This window comes from Schistocerca nitens, chromosome 4, assembly GCF_023898315.1.
Source record: "Schistocerca nitens isolate TAMUIC-IGC-003100 chromosome 4, iqSchNite1.1, whole genome shotgun sequence".
NCBI classification, from domain to species: Eukaryota; Metazoa; Arthropoda; class Insecta; order Orthoptera; family Acrididae; genus Schistocerca; species Schistocerca nitens.
This window is the reverse complement of record NC_064617.1, coordinates 773,101,458-773,126,207: the sequence shown is the minus strand read 5'-3', so window position 1 is coordinate 773,126,207 and position 24,750 is coordinate 773,101,458. Positions and strand designations below refer to the sequence as shown.

The 24,750-nt window shown below is 40.1% G+C and overlaps 1 protein-coding gene across 1 annotated transcript in view; it reads left to right on the top strand.

Moving 5' to 3' along the window:
• Nucleotides 1–7,998, top strand: part of LOC126253190 (calcium and integrin-binding family member 2-like) — a 68,876-nt gene extending 60,878 nt beyond the window's left edge. Inside the window, exon 5 of the mRNA XM_049954354.1 lies at nt 6,862–7,998. Coding sequence (XP_049810311.1) covers nt 6,862–6,972 — 111 coding nt within the window. The 3' untranslated portion in view covers nt 6,973–7,998. The remainder of the gene's footprint in view (nt 1–6,861) is intronic.
• The last annotated feature ends 16,752 nt before the right edge of the window (nt 7,999–24,750 follow it).

Genomic DNA, 24,750 nt, shown 5'->3' with positions numbered 1-24,750 from the left:
ATGTTTGTCCCCTTTTTTAAAAACTGGGACAACTTTTGATACCTTAAATGCATCCTGAAAAACTCCAAATTCCATACATTTATTAAAAATAAAAGCTAATGGTTTGGTGATTGAGTGTATTGTCTTTTTAATGATGTTATTCAATAACCAACAACAGTCCATACTTGTAGAACCTGAAAATTTGGATACAGCTTTTATAATATCAGCAGGTATGGCAGCCCTCTATTGAAATACCAGGTTAACAGGCAGTGGTGTTCCAGCAAGGTCCATTGCAGATGAATTTGTTGCTTTAATACTGTTACTTATTTCTTTAACTGAGTTTAAAAAGTAATGATTTAATTCCTCAAGTACAAGCAGAGCTATTTCTGTGCATTTTGATGTATTTCTTATTTGCCATTCTACCTTACATTTTGGGAGCCCTTTCTGTATGGTTTTCCACTGCTTGCTTTTTTGCCAGAAGAAGTTTAGCTTTGTAGAAAATTTTGCATTTCAGTTATGACCTACGAATGTTCACACTCTGGTCTGCATTTGGGTAGCAGCTTGCTTGTGTACGTGGTACAGCGTATGCATGTTTCCTTTAATTTTTGTTTGCTCTTCTGTAAACCATTTCAGTCTTTTCTTTTTGATTTCACTTGGATATCTATTTTTATTAATGTGTAGTTCCAGCATGATAATGCTTGCCCAATCACTGCCCATGAAACTCAATGTGCCCTGGAAGACGTGCAGCAACTTCCCTGGCCAGCACACTCTCTGGATATGTCTCCAGTTGAGCATGTATGGGATATGATGGGACGAGAAGTGACTCGTGTTACTCGTCAACCAACAACTCTTACAGAACTACCAGAACAGGTTGAGGAGGTGTGGCATAACACATGCAGATGGTATTTGCCATATGTGCAATCAACTGTATTCCAGAGTCAGTACTTGCATTGCCACCCATGGAGGCTACACACGTACTAATATGGGTGTTTCAGCATTGGTTTTTGTGTCTATATAATGTGCACGTCTCTTGGTCTGTCTGTTCCTCCCACTCTCTCTCTGTCCTTCTCAACCACCCCCTCCCACTCTGTACTTCCCCTCCTACACATCTCTCTCTCTAACCAACACATCCTGTCCCCTCTCTCTCTATCCAAACCATTCTGCCCATCTCTCTCACCATCTGCTCTTTTGTCTGTCTCAGTTGTTCCCCCAGGAATGCCCATCTGCACATGAAACCCTTGCAAATGAGGTCAATAAACCTGACTGCTACTACTCCCACAATATGTCTTGTGCAGCAGAGCTCATATTTCAAGGGTCTGGATCCCTTTTTTTCCCATAATGTATAGGCTGCCATGCAAAGCAGTCTGATAAAGAAGGCTAATACTACTACACCACAACACACCTGTTGTGCCTGACAGTCTACATGTCAGGAGCTGTATAGGCTGTCATGCAAGGAAGATAGATAAGGCTGGTCGCTGCTATTCCCACACAGCATACCTGTCATGCAGGATAGCCTTTATGGCAGGGCCTTAAAAATATTGCATGTCTTTATTTCCATTAGTATTGGTGCAAGAACATTATAACATTATTACAGCCCCCCCTACTCCCCCCCCCCCTCCCCCCACATTGGTTCTCAAGACAGCAGGAGTTTGTTTTTTAGGTTTGGTCCAGTTTCATCCAAGGGCCTGCAAGGAGTTCTTGAACACACACACAAATTATCAGCTTTATATAACTAAGACTAGCCTTTTCCCCATGGCTTTGGTTTCATGCATGTATGTTGCATTTAATGCGCACATGGGCGCTGATGACCCTGCTGTTTAGCGCCCGTAAACCTCAAACACACACACTAATGCGCACATCTCTTGGTCTACCTTCTCCTTCCCCTCTTTCTTTGTTCATCTCATGCACTCCGTCCTTCTCTGTAAATCCCCTCTACACACTTCTCTCCCTACACAACACTTCCTGTCCCCTTTCTCCCTATCCATCCCCTCCTGCCCCCACCCTCTCACCATCTCCTGTTGTATCCACCTCACCTTTCTCCTAGGAATGCTCATCTACACGTGTAGCCCCTGCAAAAACAAGGTCAATAAAGCAGGCTGCTACTAGTCACACAACATGTGTCTCATGCTGCACAGCCTATTTGCCAAGGGTTTGTAAATCCTTTACTCCCATGATGTCATTCAAAGCAGGCTGATAACATGAGCTAGTACTACTACATGCCTGTTGTGCCAGACAGCCTAAACAATGGAGGCTGGAAAATCATTTATTTCTCCTAACTTTTAAGTGCCCTACAAAGCAAGTCAATACTGTTCCCACACAACACACATGTCATCCCTCTGCAGTGTGGCACCATGTGAAATGCTTTTCTACTACATGCCTGTTGTGCCGGATAGCCTAAACATTGGAGGCTGGAGAATCGTTTCTTTCTTCTAACTTGTAAGTGCCCTGCAAAGCAGGTCAATACTATTCCCACACAATGCACATGTCATGCCAGTCTGCAGTGTGGCACCATGTGAAATGTTTTCTGGAACTCAGTGAATATGGAATCTGCTTATTGTCCTTCCTTCATGGTTGACAGGACATCAAAGGACAAACTGCATTTTGCATGAGCAATCATTGATTGGAGTCAAACAGCAGCTGGGCTAGGAAAGCATCATCACATGTGTAGGCTGACATCAACACCACAACAGAAACAGCCTCATTTTGAGTACTGTCATGACCAGGAAGCAGGGACTGCTGATGAATGGTGTCACATTGTGTTCAGTAATGAATCGCAATTCTGTTCTACCCCAAATGACCATCGTTGGCTTGTATGGTTGTGATCAGGGTAGAGGTCCCATGCTTCCATTGTTTTGGAGGGACACAACAGTGTTATTCCTGGCATCTTAGAGTGTAAAGCCACAGGTGTGACTTCAAGTCACAGGCATCATGCTTCCTCATGTGTTAACCTCTCATGCGACAATATCATGGTACCATTTTTTCAACAAGACAACGCTCATCCACACATTTTAAGTATCTATGAACTATCTGCATGATCTTGAGGTACACATGTGGCCAGCAAGGTCTCCATATCTGTCCCCAATAGAACATTTGTGAATGCATGGAACCAGCTTGGATGACAGCTTTGTCTCAGTACCAGTATCCAGGAGATCAAGGACCAGTTACAACAGTTGTGGGCTAGTTTGCCTCAGGAAAGGGTACAATGATTTTGTGATTTGTTTCCCAACTGAATCAGTGCAGACATACAGGCCAGAGGGTGTGCAGCATCATACTGATAAGTGTGCTCACACTGTGAAGGTCTTTGTAAATTTGACTCAAATTTATAATCACTGAAATAACATCATTTACCCTCCCAATCCATGATGTTTCATTTAGTTTTCTCCTTGTTTTGATGCTTCACTTTTTTTGTCAGGCAGTGTATGTTCAGTTAGCAGTATTCACCTTCAAAACAGAGTCATTTGAGTTCAAACTTGTGCTTTTGTTATCTCTATTGTTCCAAAAATTTCTGTGTTTCATTTTCTCTGAAGTTATGTAGCAGCTGGGCAGTTTCAGCCCTCCAGTGCAAGGACACATCTGTAATGCAATGCTCATCTGCTGACTTGATTAAACTGAAATTTGTTGCAGCATAATGAAATAGTTCAAGTTAGAATAGTCATTTTACACTAATATGGTGTGATATACAGTTCCTGAGCAATGTTGTTTCTTTTTTGTCAGATCCTGTGCTATACAGAAAATGTTTACTGATCATAAACTTATTTATGTGCAAGTATTGTAGCAAATATTGCCTGATTTACCATGAAATTAGTATTGTTTGTAGTTTGTAAAATTTTTTACAAATGTCATATTCAGCCCACTCATAAAAGTGATGTAATGGACAAAAGGGGAAAAAATTAAAAATAATTTTCTTTCTGTTTTAATACATTCACACACATATATGACAATTGTCTTCTTTCATAACTAAGCACTTATTAAAACAATATTTTGATTCATGTACAGGGTTCATATTTATAAGAATGTAGAGGATGGATACTTCCTGAACACTGCTGATGTTAAGATTTAAATAAAGTTTTAGCAGGCAAAGTGAGTTATTAGTAAATAATATCATTTACAATTTGTCTCTCTAAATTAATGCTATATACAGGTTGAAACTGAATCCCAACAATTACATTTCGGAGGTTGTTCTACAATATTTTTGGAGTATTTTGGTATAACTTACTTGTGGACTCCACATTTTGTTTGGTTTATTTCATTTATCTATCATCGTCTTGGAATGCAAGCCTCGTATCTCAAAACTAAAACTAAAATTATATAAATTCGTGTTGTCTCTTCTTTTGGACATATCAAAAAGAACAGACACCATGCAGAATCTGCAGCTGTGAAACATGCTGGACAAAGTCTTGATGCAGCTGATACACCATGTGATCAAAAGTATCTGGACACCTGGCTGAAAATGACTTACAAGTTTGTAGCACCCTCCATCGGTAATTCAGGAATTCAGTATTGTGTTGGCCCACAGTTAGCCTTGATGACAGCATCCACTCTCACAGGCATATGTTCAGTCAGGTGCTGGAAGGTTTCTTCAGGAATGGCAGCCCATTCTTCGTGGAGTGCTACACTGAAGAGAGGTCTTGATGTCAGTTGGTGAGGCTTGGCACAAAGTCGGCATTCCAAAACATCCCAAAGGTGTTCTATAGGATTCAGGTCAGGATTCTGTGCAGGTCAGTCCATTACAGGGATGTAATAATTGTCATGTAACCACTCTGCCACAGGCCGTGCATTATGAACAGGTGCTCAATCATGTTGAAAAATGCAATCGCCAACCTCGAATTGCTCTTGAACAGTGGGAAGCAAGAAGCTGCTTAAAACATCAGTATAGGCCTGTATTGTGATAGTGGCACACAAAACAACAAGGGGTGCAAGCCCCCTCCATGAAAAACACAACCACACCATAACACCACTGCTTCCGAATTTTACTGTTGGCACTACACATGCTGGACATTCGCCATATCCACACCCTGCCATCGGATCACCACACCATGTACCATGATTTGTCACTCCACACAACACTTTTCCACTGTTCACTCATCCAATGTTTAGCTCCTTACACCAAGCAAGGTGTTGTTTGGCATTTACTGGCAAGATGTGTGGCTTATGAGCAACCATTCGACCATGAAATCCACATTTTCTCACCTCCCGGCTAACTGTCATAGTACTTGCAGTAGATCCTGATGCAGTTTGGAATTCGTATGTGATGGTCTGGATATGTGTCTGCCTATTACACATTACAACCCTCTTCAACTGATTGGAAACAGTGGACCTAGGGATGTTTAGGAGTGTGGAAATCTCACATACAGATGTATGACACAAGTGACACCCAATCACCTGACCACTTTCGAAGTCCGTGAGTTTCGCGGAGCACTCCAGTCTTCTCTCTCACGATGTCTAATGACCAATGAGGTCACTGTTATAGAGTACCTGGCAGTAGGTGGCAGCACAATGCACCTAATATGAAAAACATATGTTTTTGGGGGTGTCTGGATACTTTTGATCACATAGTGTATCATTCTTCCCTTTCTCTGCCCTCTGCCTTCAATTTACATAAAACTAAAATCTTTGTATTGTTTTACTAATCAGAAAATTTCAGATCCCAACTGTTAGTAAGCCAATGAGATGTAATGACCTATGTGATATGCTCTAGTGAGGAAAAAAGAAACCACTTATATTGTTAGTCAATCCTGTTAAGTGAGAAAATCATGCATAACTTTCCTGAGATTCGAGATTTCATGTAAGCTAATGCTATGTGTCTGTATTGCACTGATATTATCTGAAGCAGAGGACAAATGTAAATTGTTTGTAACTGTGTCTTGTTCAGGAACAAACTTTGTCCTTTTACTCATGGTACTTGCTGTTGACAACAGTGATATCCATTTAACTCTTTGCCCTCAAGCTTGCATTCAGTACTGCTCAATTCTGTCTTGAGTTTTATTTTTCTGTCAGTGTTAGTTGTACATTAACAATGATGCACAGCAGTATAGTTAGGTTTACTGATGAAGAATTGACTGACATGTGATGGACCAGTGGTACAATGATACTGTGCTGGAATTTTTCTGCAGTGATGAGAACCATATCACAATAGTTTATCATCTGTGTTTTGATGCCTGTGAAAAAGCCAGGCCCTCCAATGTTAGAATGGAAGATATTAGCATATACTGTAACATTCTTTCTCACTGTTGAAAAGGGTTTTCACAGGAAAAAAAAAAGAATTGGTGTAACAAACCAAATTAATCATAGTTAGGTTATTACACTGTAACAAGCGCTTAGAGACCAGTGATCCCTTATATGAAAACACTAAGAAAATATGCCTGAAAAAACACTAAAATTTTCTTAGTGAAGTCTGTATTCATCCAGAATAGCCTAAAAAATTAGTAAATGTTTTGGTGAGCATGGACATATGATGCTATTGATGACGACTCTTTGCTGGATGAGTGAATTGCGATTTATTCTTCTCATAACTTTTTTTGAAATCCATTTAATTTTCACACAGAAGACATGTCAGGAATTTACATTAAAGTTATAATAATTTGTACTGTAATAAATAATGGGAATGTTAAATTCAGTACTCCCCCTTTGGTACTATTCCAGAGGGGCAGACTCTGTGCTGGCTTTCTTCCCTTTACCCATAACAACTAAAATCCTTATATAGCACTTATAGCAGCCATCCACAGCATACAGTTACAAATCTGGTGCATCACTTACATACTAAAGTCATTTCACAAGCCTTAAGATCTTGCTGTTGGAGTGCTGAAGGATAGCCTAACAGTCGTCAATTTCAGTAATGTGCACAAAGGTTAATTACTATTCAATACTTTTCTTTTATTCCAGGTTTTGAAGGAAGCAGACATTTCTCAAAGTGGGGCACTTTCACCTATGGATTTTGTCCATTTAGCACTGAAATTGCCTGAATTCTCCAGCTGCTTTACAGTTAGACTCTGATAGTTACCTGTAGCATATTTTGTGCAGGCATTAATAGCAAGAAGAAAAATTATAAATGTGTCATTATTGTATAATATGAGGAAGTAATAATGTGGGGCAAGATGTTATCTGTAATGATAGCACCAGGGATCAAAGTTATAAGACATGAACACAGTTCCATTTGAAAAATAAGTTATTTAATTTTTAAATTATGATCAATATCTGCAGTTCTGTACAGCTCAGAAATATGGATATATGTTTTAATGGATCAGTGTGTGCCAGTAATAATATTTTGGGACCTGAAACATGCTTCATAATCTCTCCACATAGCCTTGTAGATCTAATGTATTATCAGCAAGAGAGGAGAAGCAGAGGTCAGCTTGACATAGATCAGTTCATGCAGTGTTTTCCAATCCTCAGATTGTGTGTTTAACTTTCCACAATGGAACAGTCTACATACAGCAAAGATTTTTGTCATCCCAGGAAATTATACCAGCTATTATTTCAAATAACCTGTAATCAGGAAGTGAAGAAGAAATTAATGATTGAGATTTAAGCTCAAAGAAGTAAAACAAGAATTACATGAATTATCTTTATTTCTTAAAATTGGCAACCAGCAAATATTTTCTTATACTCTAGAAGCATAAGGTTTCATTAGCCATTATTTTGAAATGTATACAAATGCAGTATTTATAGCCTAAAAAAAATCAAAGACTACACTTGCACTAAAAACCAGTCCTCATAATGCAAAATAGCCCCCTATTTTTATTTAATATTGTCATGTGTGAACAAAAATATCTTATTTGAATGCCTGAGAATATTGTTTAATATTCTACATTAATCTATAAATCTGAAAATGCTTAAAGGAAAAGAAAGAAAGAGAGAAAGAATGTAACTGATTGTGTAAGACACAATAATAGATTTCAACTGTGTTATTTTAACATTAGATTCTTTTTACTTTAGGCTTATTTTCGCTGTGTTATGATTAATACTATTTAGTTACTATTTCTGTAAATTATTTATGTAAGAATAATAGTAATTTACTGCTGTAACATTATCACTCAAATTTGCTGATGATGAGTAGTTACTAAACTCTTATATAATTTGCTCTGAATTGTAATACATAATTGATAATTAAATATCCATTTAATATCTTGTCACTCTATACAGCATTTTATTCATGTTGATGGGCAACGTTTTCACACCAAGCTTCACATATTTTCAGAAGTGTTGCTACTTCACTTCTGTCTAGAAATATTATCAAAAGGAACTCAAAGAAATTAAGATAAACTCTTATATTATATAAAAAAAACTCCTTTTATAAATACATACTTATTTCTTGAAATAGAATTTCACTGATTTATGTAGTGAAGAAACTGTAGATAATTTCAGTGATAATAGTGTTAAAAGCACGAAAGTTACTGATAGGGTATGAAATGAACAGTTTACCACAACTCACATATTGAGTTCAGTCTTGCTAGGCCTCTGATGTTGATTCACTTGATATAATACTAAGGGAGACAAGTTAATTACTTTAAGAATCACATTTTTATTTCCTCTTTTATACCATACATAAAAGCCAAAAATATGACACAGTTACACCATAGACATGGTCTTTATCAAGTTCTCAGAGTGCACACATCATCATACAGTCCCATTTTGAAATGGGGAAAAATTTTGTATCTCTGCCAATGGTAGTCGTGAATGACATACACACCAGAGGAACACATATACTAATGGAACAGTAGACCCCTGTGTCCCAAGGTAAGCAATTCTTTATTATGAATAAGGAGAAAAACAGGAATGGTTTTCATTGTAAACCCTCATTCTTGAATACTGTCTTATATTACTCTGTTATGAAAGTATCATAAAGGAGGCTGTGAAACCTATCTTCCATGAAATCTCATGAGCAAGGATAACGGTTACATCAGGAAAAGCATGGGACATTGCAATGAAATTGCTAATTACTTTGCAACAGCACAGTTCTGAATGCCAGCTGCCACTGGAAATGTTTGTGGCGTAGAGTGCCATAAATATCGATATTTGTTCTGTGCGCAAGTGTGCTATCTTTGAGGAGAGGGCTTTGGGGCAGGATGTTGGACGCTAACGGCAGTTAGCCTCCGGACTTGTATCTGTGTTATGTTATGTTATGTTATGTGGTTTATTCATCTCATTACATACAATTTTCAAATCATTTGATTTGATGTACAGGAGACATGTCAAGGTTTACAAAAGAAACTTTTTTCACTTTTTTAAGAGAAATACAAAAGTTTACATTATATTTTACATTTCTAAGTTACAGCTACACATGTACATAAAATAATAAATGTATTACAATCCCTGTGTTCAGATTGTGAAGCTGTCCTCAATGAATTCATCGACAGAATAATAACACTTTTCCACCAGGAGAGTAAAGAGCAATCTTTTCAGTGAACCAATCTCCATTTTAAATATATTACTGCCTTTTATTTTATTGAAAATTTTTAACCCCATATACTCTGGCGTTTGGGCATAAAGTTTTAAACGATGTGTTGGAAGTTTGAAGTTGTCTCTGTGGCGAGTGCTGTAGTTGTGGTCAAAACGGAAATTGTCTAGTGTATGTTGATTTCTATATAGGAACACCACCATCTCATATATGTAAAGTGAGGGGATAGATAGTACTTTTAAATTTTTTAACAGTGGTCGACAGGATTCCCGTTTTTTTGCAACACACATGTTTCTAATTACTTTCTTTTGTAATACTAGGAGCCTAGTGACATTTGCTGAATTTCCCCAGAAGATTATGCCATAACGAATAACTGACTCAAAGTAGCAGTGATAAACTATCTTTCTGGTATCCATGTTTGTGGCACCTGACAAAATACACATTGCAAATGCTAAGTTGTTCAGTTTATTTGCTAAGTAATCTATGTGTACCTTCCAATTTAAATTTTTGTCAAGATTTAGGCCTAAGAACTTCACGTGGTTTGCTTCTGTGATATCCTGATCATTGCAAGTTATCTTTATTTCACTCCTTTCTACTGATTTAGCTTCAAATTGTATCATTTTGGTTTTAGTTACATTTAGTTTTAGTCCATTTTGATAGAACCAAGATTCAAGTTTTTCTAAAGTATTTTTGGCTTTTTCTGGAATATTTTCAGATACCTCATTTTCAATTAGAACTGATGTATCATCAGCAAATAAGACTGAATGAACATCAATAGCAAGTGGTAGGTCATTTACGTAAAAAAGAAACAGATAGGGACCCAATATCGAACCTTGTGGGACTCCTTGGGGAACTGTTTTCCAGTCTGATGAATAATTGGTTCCATTTGAAGTTAAAATTACTCTCTGTTTCCTACCTGACAGGTAAGAGCTAAACCATTTTAAAGCAGTGTCTCTGATTCCATACATCTGTAATTTGTGGACTTTATCTAACGTGGAGCATATTTTTTGGATAAACTCATTTATAGCATTCGCAGTGCTTTTACCCTGTTGGAATCCGAACTGGTTTTTAAAAATTATATCATTTACAGTAAGAAAGTTATTAATTTGTTTTGCTGCAATCTTTTCAAACACTTTAGAGAAGACCGGCAAGAGAGAGATAGGCCGGTAATTCCCCATATCTTCTGTTGATCCTTTCTTGAATAGAGGTTTGATCTCACCATATTTCAATACCTCTGGAAAGCATCCCTGTTCATAAGATTGATTTATAATAGTTGACAGTGGTTGGGAAATAATATCGTACACATACTTGATTACAGATGTTGTTATTTCATCCCACCCATGTGAGGTTTTGTTTTTTAGAGACAATATTTCCTTTTCCACATCCCTCTGGGTTATTTTTTCAAATTGTTTAAAAGATGTGTTCTGGCTGTTTTCCAAATTTGTGATGCCCTGATAGAATGTCATATCCACATCCGATCTTACTACGTTTAGGAAGAATTCATTGAAACAACTTGACATCTGAACAGGGTTTACTATAATTTCATTTTCATGTCTAATTTTCAAAATCTCATGAATTTTTACTTTGGCTCCTAGTTCAGACTTAACAACTGACCACACTGCTTTTGTCTTATTTCTGTGTTCTCGTATGAATTTATTATTTGCCATTTTTTTAGCTGCCGCTACAACTTTCCTAAATACAGCTTTATACTGTTTGACATAAATAACAAAATCTGGATTTCTGTTTGATTTTAACTCATTGTGGAGCTCTCTCTTTCTGGCACTAGAGATCTTTATTCCTGTTGTAATCCATTTGAGTTTACCATTAACTTTGTTTTGCTTATATCTACGAGGAAATGATTCATTAAATACCTCTAAGAAACAATTTAAGAATTTGTCATAGTTTATCGAGCTTGAACTATTGTAGTCTACAGGCCAGCTTATTATACTTAATTTACTGCGGAATAAATCCATTTTACTTTTACTGAGATCCCTTTTTATATACACTTCTGGAGGCTTTAGGTTATTTGCTTTTGGGAGCTCAATAAACAGAGCTGAGTGATCTGAAATATCCAAGTCTAAGCAGTATTTGTGCTTATTTCCACTGTCAAATTTGTAGTTAGTAATAATATTATCAATGCAGGTCACTGATCTGCTGTTTTCCCTAGTGCCTTCAGAAAAATTTAGCTTGAAACCAGATTTCTGAATTAAGTCACGAAATTTTGTGGAATCATTGCTTTCAACTAAGACATTTAAGCTGAAGTCTGCTGCTATAACAACTTTTTTCTTACTTTCTTTCTGGAGTTTTTCCAGGAGGCATTCGAATTTGGTTAAAAACACTTTTGTTACCGCAAATCCAGGAATTCTGTAGATTGCTATAACCAATGTATTCAGATCACTCAGCTCTACAGAGCAACTTTCAAACACGCTCTCTTCATTTAAATAATTAAAACTATCTCTTACTGCATAACTTATGGAAGAATTGACAAGAATGCAGGAGCCTCCACGAGATTTGCTTATTCTACAAAAGCTAGCAGCTACCTTAAAATTATTAATACTATTTAGTACTTTTATACTATCTTCTGTTAACCAGTGTTCATTTAGGCAGATTATTTTAATATTTACGGATTCTGAAAGCAGAATTTTTAGTTCGTCGATTTTTGAGAATTTACGATTTGGTAGTTCTGCCCCTAAGCCATTTATATTCCAGTGCATCAATAGATCATTTTTGCTTTTAGTTATTTCACGTGCATCCTTTGTTTGGTACCTAAACTTTTTATTTTCAGTTTGAATTTTTTCTTTGTCACCCCTATCACAATGAATTGGTTTCCCTTGCTTCTTAGGACTTTACACACGTCTATGAACATTTTACTTAGGTTCACAGAGCCTAATCTATTCAAGTGCAGGCCGTCTTTTCCCAGACACTTGCAGTTTAAGAATTTGTTTGTGTCAATGAATACTGCACCGAGTCTGTTGCACTGTTCCCTAATGCCGGTATTTAGCCTGTTGATGTAAGTATCACTTACCGATCTTCGATGAATAATTCCACTAATTACCAGCCTGGATGTTGGGTATACAGTTTTCGCCGATCTAATCAGATTCCGTGTTTCATTCACGATTTCTTCCTCACTGTTACTGCGGATGGAGTTTGTGCCCACGTGGATTAAGACACCTCTGTAATCGTCGGTACTTAAAGTTTTGTTACCAGTTTCGCCCGTGTTTCTTTTCGTGGACAATACATTCTTAAAATGTTTGTTGAGTTGATGCGATCGGATTCCAGGTCGAACATCGACCTTGCAGTCCAGCACAATAACATTTTTTAAAATAGAATCACCTATTAACAGAAAATCGTTTTTGTCATCTTCTTTGTTCGTTGCACTTTTACGTTTGTCCTTCTTATTATAGGAAACTGTTTTCCATTTATACTTATCACTTATTTCACTGACAGAGTTCTCTGTGGTATTATTCGCCGTATTACACAAATGCGGATGTTTGCCACTTTGTTCAGTAATGGGTTGATTTCTACACACGCAGGATTTTCTTTCAATAACCAGTTCAGAATTTTCTTGTTTCAATGCTAAAATTTCCGCCTTCAGCGCTTCAATGTCACTTTGAAGCAATTTAATAATTTCTTCTTTTGAGTTCACGGTACTTACGAGTTCAGCCGTCTCAATACGCAAACAATGTGGACACGACCATGGAAACTCGTCTTTTATGAGTTTTAAATTCACTTTCGCACATTTTTCATGAAACCAGTAGTTACACTTCACACAAAAGATGCCTTTCATGACGCGTTTCGAACATTGCCTACACGATGAACTATTTAATTTAACCTTTTTTGAGGACTGAGATGTGTCACAACACTCTTCTATCGGCGCCATGATAGCTAAGTGTGAATAAATCTGTATATGAGAGAATTCTAGTTGTTTACCTACAACTATACTATATTCCCTCACTGGTGACCCCGTTTTTGGGTAATACGCGTCCGAGTTACCGCCCGAAGGTTATTTAAGCGCCTACCGTGTCAGGTTTCGCTGCAATCGCGAGGACCTTTGTTCAGCTCCAGACAATGGCCTTTCAGCATTCACCGCTGCACGGATTCCAGCAACATCTCTCCACCACTCCTGCCATCATAGTGGACATGCCGCAAGAATCTTCGGAATCCTTCAGCCAGAACATGCAGTGGAATTCATCGAGTGCCGCCAGTATCTTCCAACCGCCAACGGTCGTGGACTCTGGCTTTGTTAGCATGGACCTTCCCACGTGTTCTCCACAGCGTGTTGGTCGGAACATTCCTACTCCTGTGTCGAACACACAATTCAATACAGTTCGTGGCGTCGAGTGAGGTTTTGCTACTTTGGAAAATCCAGTAGTAAATTCAAACTCGAATCAGTTCCCGCCACGTGTGTATCCTTCCGCGCCGGCTAGTCAACAGGTGTTCAATGCTCGCCAAACAGCAAATATCACACCGAGTGTGCATCCTAGTGGACGTGTGTGGGATCCTTGTGTTGCTTCTAATCAAGTCAACAATTCTGTGCTGGACAGTAATTACTCCGACATCTACAACCAGTCCCACCACCCACGGTCCAGTGAATACTGTGTGCATAACGGACATTCACCGGCGTACTTAAGCACTTGTGGCTTCTCTCCGAGCTACCACGTCAATGAGAATGCACATTTTGACTACGATCCTCACACCGTTCGAGCGTCTGCCGCTTCTCAGCCGCCCCCCCGGCGTCAAGTGAATTTCGTGATTCCCGCATTACGGGACGCCAATAATTCAGACTTGCAATCTTCTGCATGCTCTACTTCCGTCCGAAGTAATAGGCGCACCTCTGCAGTGACTGCAGTGCCGAATCTGCCGAAATTACCAGACTTCAAACCCGCTCACCCGGAGTTCTGGTTTAATCTGGTTGAGCAAACATTCAATGTCTGTGCTTTGGACGACGACGCACGCTTCACCTGCCTCATGAACCATCTTCATGACCGCGTCGATTTAATTTACGATCTGGTCAAAGCACCCCCCCCCCCTAGCAGGGAAGTATGCTTTGGCGAAACAGACGAAACTGGAGCGCATCTCTAAAACCAGGAGAGAAAATGTGCGACAGCTCATCTACGAAGAGCGTCTCGGCGACAGGTCTCCGTCCCAGCTGTGGTGGTGCATCCATCTTCTCGTCGATGAGCAAGTTATGCCTGATGTCACGCTCGCAGAAATCTGGACTGAAAAGCTGCCTTTGCCTGTCCAGACTGCAATCTCTGCGTATGAAGATAGGCCAGTAAATGAATGTTTACATGCCGCCGACAGAGCATACTCCACCAGACAACGTGAGCTCCGTGCACTGCATTCTGGACGTGACCACACTAAGACGCTTTCTGATGCCACGCCCTTGTCTGGTGCTGCTAATAACAAGTTTGTTAAACTAGCCACCCGGCCTGCACCTTCAACTCCTCGCAACGACAGTGCATCGGCCTCTGTGGTAGACTCTGGGGCACATACTCCGTCACCTAGCAACTACCCACAGGAGCACAGGCCCGCCCAACCTTACTGTTTCTTCCATGCAAGATTCGGGGAGCAAGCTCGCAAATGCCAGTCACCGTGTTCCTACCCAAACTCCAACCACAGGTAGGCTACGGTGCCACCTCCTGCGATGTAAACCATCCCACGTTGCACTCCGTTTCGGACAATAACAGTAAGTGTGGTCGAGTCTATGTTCGCGATTTACGATCAGGTGTATGTTTTCTGGTAGACACTGGCGCAGACGTCTCTTTGCTGCCGGTTCGCCTAGCAACCAATAAAGTGCAACCACATAAAACAGTACTTTGTGCAGTGAACTTGTCTACCCTACAGTGTTCGGGTTCCACTTTGTATACAGTGAAACTTTCGCCCGAGTGCAAGCTGGAGTGGACGTTTCTAGTGTCAACAATTGAAGAACCTATTCTCCGAATTTATTTCCTCAAGCACTATCAGTTGTCACTAGATTTTGTGCAAAATACTGTGTTTTACCCCGCCCTTAACAAACATATTCCTTTCGCTTCGCCGAGTGACAGTTCGGCTAACACCAAACATGTGTGCTGTTCTAAGAAGTGTGTAAACCTGTCCTTGGAGCTGCAATCTTGGACAAACAAGTGGCTAGTGGAGTCCACCAAGTCTTCGAAGTTGCGGATGGAACGTATGGAAATGCTGCTGCATCTCCGCGACGTACACCACGAGTTGGCCTCCACACAACAACGCCTCATGGCACTACAAGCAGACGACTCATCAGCTACAGACAAGGTCAGTCTGTGCCAATCTGGTGTTCCCGTGCCCGCGCACGTTAACGACAATGCTGTGAACTCTGTAAACTGTGTCAGCACCCCCTTTAGTAATGATAGGGTATGCCCGAGTGCTCATGCTCCTTGCGTTCCGAATGGACAATTAACTTGCCAAGCTCACAGCAATGAACTACGGCCATCTGCTGTCCGGCCACGCCCACTCATGCCTACAGCACTCGTAGCTGCACAGCCCGCTACCAAGAACCAGTGTACCAACCTCGCCCATGTTAACACGTGTGCGGCCTTTACGCAACCTACGAGCGGGTGGCACACCTGTACTTCCGTGCCCTCAGTGCCACAGCTTGGCCCGTCCCCCACTGCCTACTCCGCTTCACGGACATCTGACTGTCGTGCCGTGCCACGTATTGCAGTAGTCACTAACGGCACAGTTCATCGGTTACGTCTAACCGATGGGCCGCCCATATCGCAACGTCTACGCCGCCTCAAGCCGGAATTTATGAAAATTGCAAAAGAACAATTGGACGATCTGTTACAAAAGGGAATAATTGAACCTTCTTCCGGTTGCTGGGCTAGTCCTATCCTGTTTGACCAAAAGAAAGACGGTACTTGGCGTATGGTCGGAGACTATAGGCGTTTAAATGCCCACACCATCATTGATAAATATCTGGTCCCACACATCGCAGACTTCAATCATGCACTCGCAGGCGCAAAGTACTTCTCTGTTTCGGACTGTAAGCACGCATTTCATTAGATTCCTATGGCTCCGGAGGACATTGAGAAGACTGCCATAACCACTCCCTTCGGGCTGTTCCAATACAAATTTATGCCGTTTGGGTTGAAAAACGCCCCCCAAACATGGCAGCGTTTCATCAGTCAAACTTTATCCCATCTAGACTTTTGTTTCGTATACATGGACGACATATTGGTTTTTGCTTCTACTTTGGAACAGAGTGAGGAGTGTATTCAAGTCGTGACAGATATTTTAGCAGCCGCTGGTATTGAACTGAACAATAAAAAGACTCAATTGCACCAGTCATCCGTCAAATTCCTAAGTTATGTTGTGACATCGGACGGTCTGACACCACCACAGGACAAGATCAAGCCTGTTCTCGAGATGCTATGCCCTCAGACCTACAGGGAATTATGCAGGTTCATCGGAACAGTTAATTATTACCAGAAACATTTGCCAGCCACTTCTGCGGTGCAGGCTCCTCTCACAGATGCTCTCGCTGGCCCACAAACTTCTGGCACCCGCCAGGTACCATGGACACCAGACATCGACAAGGCATTTAATGAACACAAACAGCTGTTGGCCTCACTCAAGAAACTCCGGGAAGACAACAGCATTGTGGTACTGCCAGCAGACAAAGGGAACTCCACTGTCATCTTGCAGCGGGTGGATTATGATGAGAAAGTACGCCAACTTCTGGAGGGCCCTGCGTACAGAATTCTGGAGTGTGACCCCACGGACATGGTGGCCAAGAAGACTAGTGATCTCTTGAAGGAAACAGGGATGCCCGATAAGACCATCAGACAACTACGGGAAAAAGTGCCAGTGACACCTAGACTGTATGGTCTGCCTAAAATACACAAGGAGGGCGTGCCCCTACATCCAAATGTCAGTAATATTGGGGCACCTACGTACACAACAGCCAAGAACTTGAAAGGTCTCCTGTCTCCATATGTGGGGAAATGTATTCACCACATCCGCAACTCAGAAGATTTCCTGCAACGCCTCAAGCAACTGCACATCACAGATTCGGACATCATGGTTAGTTTTGATATGGTATCGCTGTTCACCAGGGTCCCACTGAAGGACTCACTAGAACTGATTGCAGAGAAATTTGACGGTGCTCTGTTGGACCTGTTCAGTCATACACTGACATCCACGTATTTCCTGTACAGAAACCAATATTACGAGCAAACTGAAGGTGTAGCTATGGGCAGCCCACTGCCCCCTGTGGTTGCCAACATGTTTATGGAGAGTTTTGAGGATAGGGCATTGGAGACAGCCACATTTAAACCCACATGCTTCTTTAGGTATGTGGATGACACCTTCGTGATCTGGCCACATGGGATGGACAGGCTCAATGAGTTTCTTGAACATTTTAACTCATGCCACCCTAATATCAAGTTCACCATGGAACTGGAGAAGAATGGCCAGCTGCCATTTCTGGATGTACTAGTCCAGAGGAAAGCAGATGGATCAATTGGCCACAGTGTGTACCGAAAACCAACACACACTGATTTATATCTGCAGGCCAGCAGCTGTCACCACCCTGCACAGAAGAATGGGGTTCTGAAGACTTTGGTCCACAGAGCACGTGCCCTGTCAGACTAAGAGAATCTACCTATAGAGATAGAAGGTCTACCTATAGAGATAGAAGGTCTCTCTCTATCCAAACCATTCTGCCCATCTCTCTCACCATCTGCTCTTTTGTCTGTCTCAGTTGTTCCCCCAGGAATGCCCATCTGCACATGAAACCCTTGCAAATGAGGTCAATAAACCTGACTGCTACTACTCCCACAATATGTCTTGTGCAGCAGAGCTCATATTTCAAGGGTCTGGATCCCTTTTTTTCCCATAATGTATAGGCTGCCATGCAAAGCAGTCTGATAAAGAAGGCTAATACTACTACACCACAACACACCTGTTGTGCCTGACAGTCTACATGTCAGGAGCTGTATAGGCTGTCATGCAAGGAAGATAGATAAGGCTGGTCGCTGCTATTCCCACACAGCATACCTGTCATGCAGGATAGCCTTTATGGCAGGGCCTTAAAAATATTGCATGTCTTTATTTCCATTAGTATTGGTGCAAGAACATTATAACATTATTACAGCCCCCCCTACTCCCCCCCCCCCCCCCTCCCCCCACATTGGTTCTCAAGACAGCAGGAGTTTGTTTTTTAGGTTTGGTCCAGTTTCATCCAAGGGCCTGCAAGGAGTTCTTGAACACACACACAAATTATCAGCTTTATATAACTAAGACTAGCCTTTTCCCCATGGCTTTGGTTTCATGCATGTATGTTGCATTTAATGCGCACATGGGCGCTGATGACCCTGCTGTTTAGCGCCCGTAAACCTCAAACACACACACTAATGCGCACATCTCTTGGTCTACCTTCTCCTTCCCCTCTTTCTTTGTTCATCTCATGCACTCCGTCCTTCTCTGTAAATCCCCTCTACACACTTCTCTCCCTACACAACACTTCCTGTCCCCTTTCTCCCTATCCATCCCCTCCTGCCCCCACCCTCTCACCATCTCCTGTTGTATCCACCTCACCTTTCTCCTAGGAATGCTCATCTACACGTGTAGCCCCTGCAAAAACAAGGTCAATAAAGCAGGCTGCTACTAGTCACACAACATGTGTCTCATGCTGCACAGCCTATTTGCCAAGGGTTTGTAAATCCTTTACTCCCATGATGTCATTCAAAGCAGGCTGATAACATGAGCTAGTACTACTACATGCCTGTTGTGCCAGACAGCCTAAACAATGGAGGCTGGAAAATCATTTATTTCTCCTAACTTTTAAGTGCCCTACAAAGCAAGTCAATACTGTTCCCACACAACACACATGTCATCCCTCTGCAGTGTGGCACCATGTGAAATGCTTTTCTACTACATGCCTGTTGTGCCGGATAGCCTAAACATTGGAGGCTGGAGAATCGTTTCTTTCTTCTAACTTGTAAGTGCCCTGCAAAGCAGGTCAATACTATTCCCACACAATGCACATGTCATGCCAGTCTGCAGTGTGGCACCATGTGAAATGTTTTCTGGAACTCAGTGAATATGGAATCTGCTTATTGTCCTTCCTTCATGGTTGACAGGACATCAAAGGACAAACTGCATTTTGCATGAGCAATCATTGATTGGAGTCAAACAGCAGCTGGGCTAGGAAAGCATCATCACATGTGTAGGCTGACATCAACACCACAACAGAAACAGCCTCATTTTGAGTACTGTCATGACCAGGAAGCAGGGACTGCTGATGAATGGTGTCACATTGTGTTCAGTAATGAATCGCAATTCTGTTCTACCCCAAATGACCATCGTTGGCTTGTATGGTTGTGATCAGGGTAGAGGTCCCATGCTTCCATTGTTTTGGAGGGACACAACAGTGTTATTCCTGGCATCTTAGAGTGTAAAGCCACAGGTGTGACTTCAAGTCACAGGCATCATGCTTCCTCATGTGTTAACCTCTCATGCGACAATATCATGGTACCATTTTTTCAACAAGACAACGCTCATCCACACATTTTAAGTATCTATGAACTATCTGCATGATCTTGAGGTACACATGTGGCCAGCAAGGTCTCCATATCTGTCCCCAATAGAACATTTGTGAATGCATGGAACCAGCTTGGATGACAGCTTTGTCTCAGTACCAGTATCCAGGAGATCAAGGACCAGTTACAACAGTTGTGGGCTAGTTTGCCTCAGGAAAGGGTACAATGATTTTGTGATTTGTTTCCCAACTGAATCAGTGCAGACATACAGGCCAGAGGGTGTGCAGCATCATACTGATAAGTGTGCTCACACTGTGAAGGTCTTTGTAAATTTGACTCAAATTTATAATCACTGAAATAACATCATTTACCCTCCCAATCCATGATGTTTCATTTAGTTTTCTCCTTGTTTTGATGCTTCACTTTTTTTGTCAGGCAGTGTATGTTCAGTTAGCAGTATTCACCTTCAAAACAGAGTCATTTGAGTTCAAACTTGTGCTTTTGTTATCTCTATTGTTCCAAAAATTTCTGTGTTTCATTTTCTCTGAAGTTATGTAGCAGCTGGGCAGTTTCAGCCCTCCAGTGCAAGGACACATCTGTAATGCAATGCTCATCTGCTGACTTGATTAAACTGAAATTTGTTGCAGCATAATGAAATAGTTCAAGTTAGAATAGTCATTTTACACTAATATGGTGTGATATACAGTTCCTGAGCAATGTTGTTTCTTTTTTGTCAGATCCTGTGCTATACAGAAAATGTTTACTGATCATAAACTTATTTATGTGCAAGTATTGTAGCAAATATTGCCTGATTTACCATGAAATTAGTATTGTTTGTAGTTTGTAAAATTTTTTACAAATGTCATATTCAGCCCACTCATAAAAGTGATGTAATGGACAAAAGGGGAAAAAATTAAAAATAATTTTCTTTCTGTTTTAATACATTCACACACATATATGACAATTGTCTTCTTTCATAACTAAGCACTTATTAAAACAATATTTTGATTCATGTACAGGGTTCATATTTATAAGAATGTAGAGGATGGATACTTCCTGAACACTGCTGATGTTAAGATTTAAATAAAGTTTTAGCAGGCAAAGTGAGTTATTAGTAAATAATATCATTTACAATTTGTCTCTCTAAATTAATGCTATATACAGGTTGAAACTGAATCCCAACAATTACATTTCGGAGGTTGTTCTACAATATTTTTGGAGTATTTTGGTATAACTTACTTGTGGACTCCACATTTTGTTTGGTTTATTTCATTTATCTATCATCGTCTTGGAATGCAAGCCTCGTATCTCAAAACTAAAACTAAAATTATATAAATGCGTGTTGTCTCTTCTTTTGGACATATCAAAAAGAACAGACACCATGCAGAATCTGCAGCTGTGAAACATGCTGGACAAAGTCTTGATGCAGCTGATACACCATGTGATCAAAAGTATCTGGACACCTGGCTGAAAATGACTTACAAGTTTGTAGCACCCTCCATCGGTAATTCAGGAATTCAGTATTGTGTTGGCCCACAGTTAGCCTTGATGACAGCATCCACTCTCACAGGCATATGTTCAGTCAGGTGCTGGAAGGTTTCTTCAGGAATGGCAGCCCATTCTTCGTGGAGTGCTACACTGAAGAGAGGTCTTGATGTCAGTTGGTGAGGCTTGGCACAAAGTCGGCATTCCAAAACATCCCAAAGGTGTTCTATAGGATTCAGGTCAGGATTCTGTGCAGGTCAGTCCATTACAGGGATGTAATAATTGTCATGTAACCACTCTGCCACAGGCCGTGCATTATGAACAGGTGCTCAATCATGTTGAAAAATGCAATCGCCAACCTCGAATTGCTCTTGAACAGTGGGAAGCAAGAAGCTGCTTAAAACATCAGTATAGGCCTGTATTGTGATAGTGGCACACAAAACAACAAGGGGTGCAAGCCCCCTCCATGAAAAACACAACCACACCATAACACCACTGCTTCCGAATTTTACTGTTGGCACTACACATGCTGGACATTCGCCATATCCACACCCTGCCATCGGATCACCACACCATGTACCATGATTTGTCACTCCACACAACACTTTTCCACTGTTCACTCATCCAATGTTTAGCTCCTTACACCAAGCAAGGTGTTGTTTGGCATTTACTGGCAAGATGTGTGGCTTATGAGCAACCATTCGACCATGAAATCCACATTTTCTCACCTCCCGGCTAACTGTCATAGTACTTGCAGTAGATCCTGATGCAGTTTGGAATTCGTATGTGATGGTCTGGATATGTGTCTGCCTATTACACATTACAACCCTCTTCAACTGATTGGAAACAGTGGACCTAGGGATGTTTAGGAGTGTGGAAATCTCACATACAGATGTATGACACAAGTGACACCCAATCACCTGACCACTTTCGAAGTCCGTGAGTTTCGCGGAGCACTCCAGTCTTCTCTCTCACGATGTCTAATGACCAATGAGGTCACTGTTATAGAGTACCTGGCAGTAGGTGGCAGCACAATGCACCTAATATGAAAAACATATGTTTTTGGGGGTGTCTGGATACTTTTGATCACATAGTGTATCATTCTTCCCTTTCTCTGCCCTCTGCCTTCAATTTACATAAAACTAAAATCTTTGTATTGTTTTACTAATCAGAAAATTTCAGATCCCAACTGTTAGTAAGCCAATGAGATGTAATGACCTATGTGATATGCTCTAGTGAGGAAAAAAGAAACCACTTATATTGTTAGTCAATCCTGTTAAGTGAGAAAATCATGCATAACTTTCCTGAGATTCGAGATTTCATGTAAGCTAATGCTATGTGTCTGTATTGCACTGATATTATCTGAAGCAGAGGACAAATGTAAATTGTTTGTAACTGTGTCTTGTTCAGGAACAAACTTTGTCCTTTTACTCATGGTACTTGCTGTTGACAACAGTGATATCCATTTAACTCTTTGCCCTCAAGCTTGCATTCAGTACTGCTCAATTCTGTCTTGAGTTTTATTTTTCTGTCAGTGTTAGTTGTACATTAACAATGATGCACAGCAGTATAGTTAGGTTTACTGATGAAGAATTGACTGACATGTGATGGACCAGTGGTACAATGATACTGTGCTGGAATTTTTCTGCAGTGATGAGAACCATATCACAATAGTTTATCATCTGTGTTTTGATGCCTGTGAAAAAGCCAGGCCCTCCAATGTTAGAATGGAAGATATTAGCATATACTGTAACATTCTTTCTCACTGTTGAAAAGGGTTTTCACAGGAAAAAAAAAAGAATTGGTGTAACAAACCAAATTAATCATAGTTAGGTTATTACACTGTAACAAGCGCTTAGAGACCAGTGATCCCTTATATGAAAACACTAAGAAAATATGCCTGAAAAAACACTAAAATTTTCTTAGTGAAGTCTGTATTCATCCAGAATAGCCTAAAAAATTAGTAAATGTTTTGGTGAGCATGGACATATGATGCTATTGATGACGACTCTTTGCTGGATGAGTGAATTGCGATTTATTCTTCTCATAACTTTTTTTGAAATCCATTTAATTTTCACACAGAAGACATGTCAGGAATTTACATTAAAGTTATAATAATTTGTACTGTAATAAATAATGGGAATGTTAAATTCAGTACTCCCCCTTTGGTACTATTCCAGAGGGGCAGACTCTGTGCTGGCTTTCTTCCCTTTACCCATAACAACTAAAATCCTTATATAGCACTTATAGCAGCCATCCACAGCATACAGTTACAAATCTGGTGCATCACTTACATACTAAAGTCATTTCACAAGCCTTAAGATCTTGCTGTTGGAGTGCTGAAGGATAGCCTAACAGTCGTCAATTTCAGTAATGTGCACAAAGGTTAATTACTATTCAATACTTTTCTTTTATTCCAGGTTTTGAAGGAAGCAGACATTTCTCAAAGTGGGGCACTTTCACCTATGGATTTTGTCCATTTAGCACTGAAATTGCCTGAATTCTCCAGCTGCTTTACAGTTAGACTCTGATAGTTACCTGTAGCATATTTTGTGCAGGCATTAATAGCAAGAAGAAAAATTATAAATGTGTCATTATTGTATAATATGAGGAAGTAATAATGTGGGGCAAGATGTTATCTGTAATGATAGCACCAGGGATCAAAGTTATAAGACATGAACACAGTTCCATTTGAAAAATAAGTTATTTAATTTTTAAATTATGATCAATATCTGCAGTTCTGTACAGCTCAGAAATATGGATATATGTTTTAATGGATCAGTGTGTGCCAGTAATAATATTTTGGGACCTGAAACATGCTTCATAATCTCTCCACATAGCCTTGTAGATCTAATGTATTATCAGCAAGAGAGGAGAAGCAGAGGTCAGCTTGACATAGATCAGTTCATGCAGTGTTTTCCAATCCTCAGATTGTGTGTTTAACTTTCCACAATGGAACAGTCTACATACAGCAAAGATTTTTGTCATCCCAGGAAATTATACCAGCTATTATTTCAAATAACCTGTAATCAGGAAGTGAAGAAGAAATTAATGATTGAGATTTAAGCTCAAAGAAGTAAAACAAGAATTACATGAATTATCTTTATTTCTTAAAATTGGCAACCAGCAAATATTTTCTTATACTCTAGAAGCATAAGGTTTCATTAGCCATTATTTTGAAATGTATACAAATGCAGTATTTATAGCCTAAAAAAAATCAAAGACTACACTTGCACTAAAAACCAGTCCTCATAATGCAAAATAGCCCCCTATTTTTATTTAATATTGTCATGTGTGAACAAAAATATCTTATTTGAATGCCTGAGAATATTGTTTAATATTCTACATTAATCTATAAATCTGAAAATGCTTAAAGGAAAAGAAAGA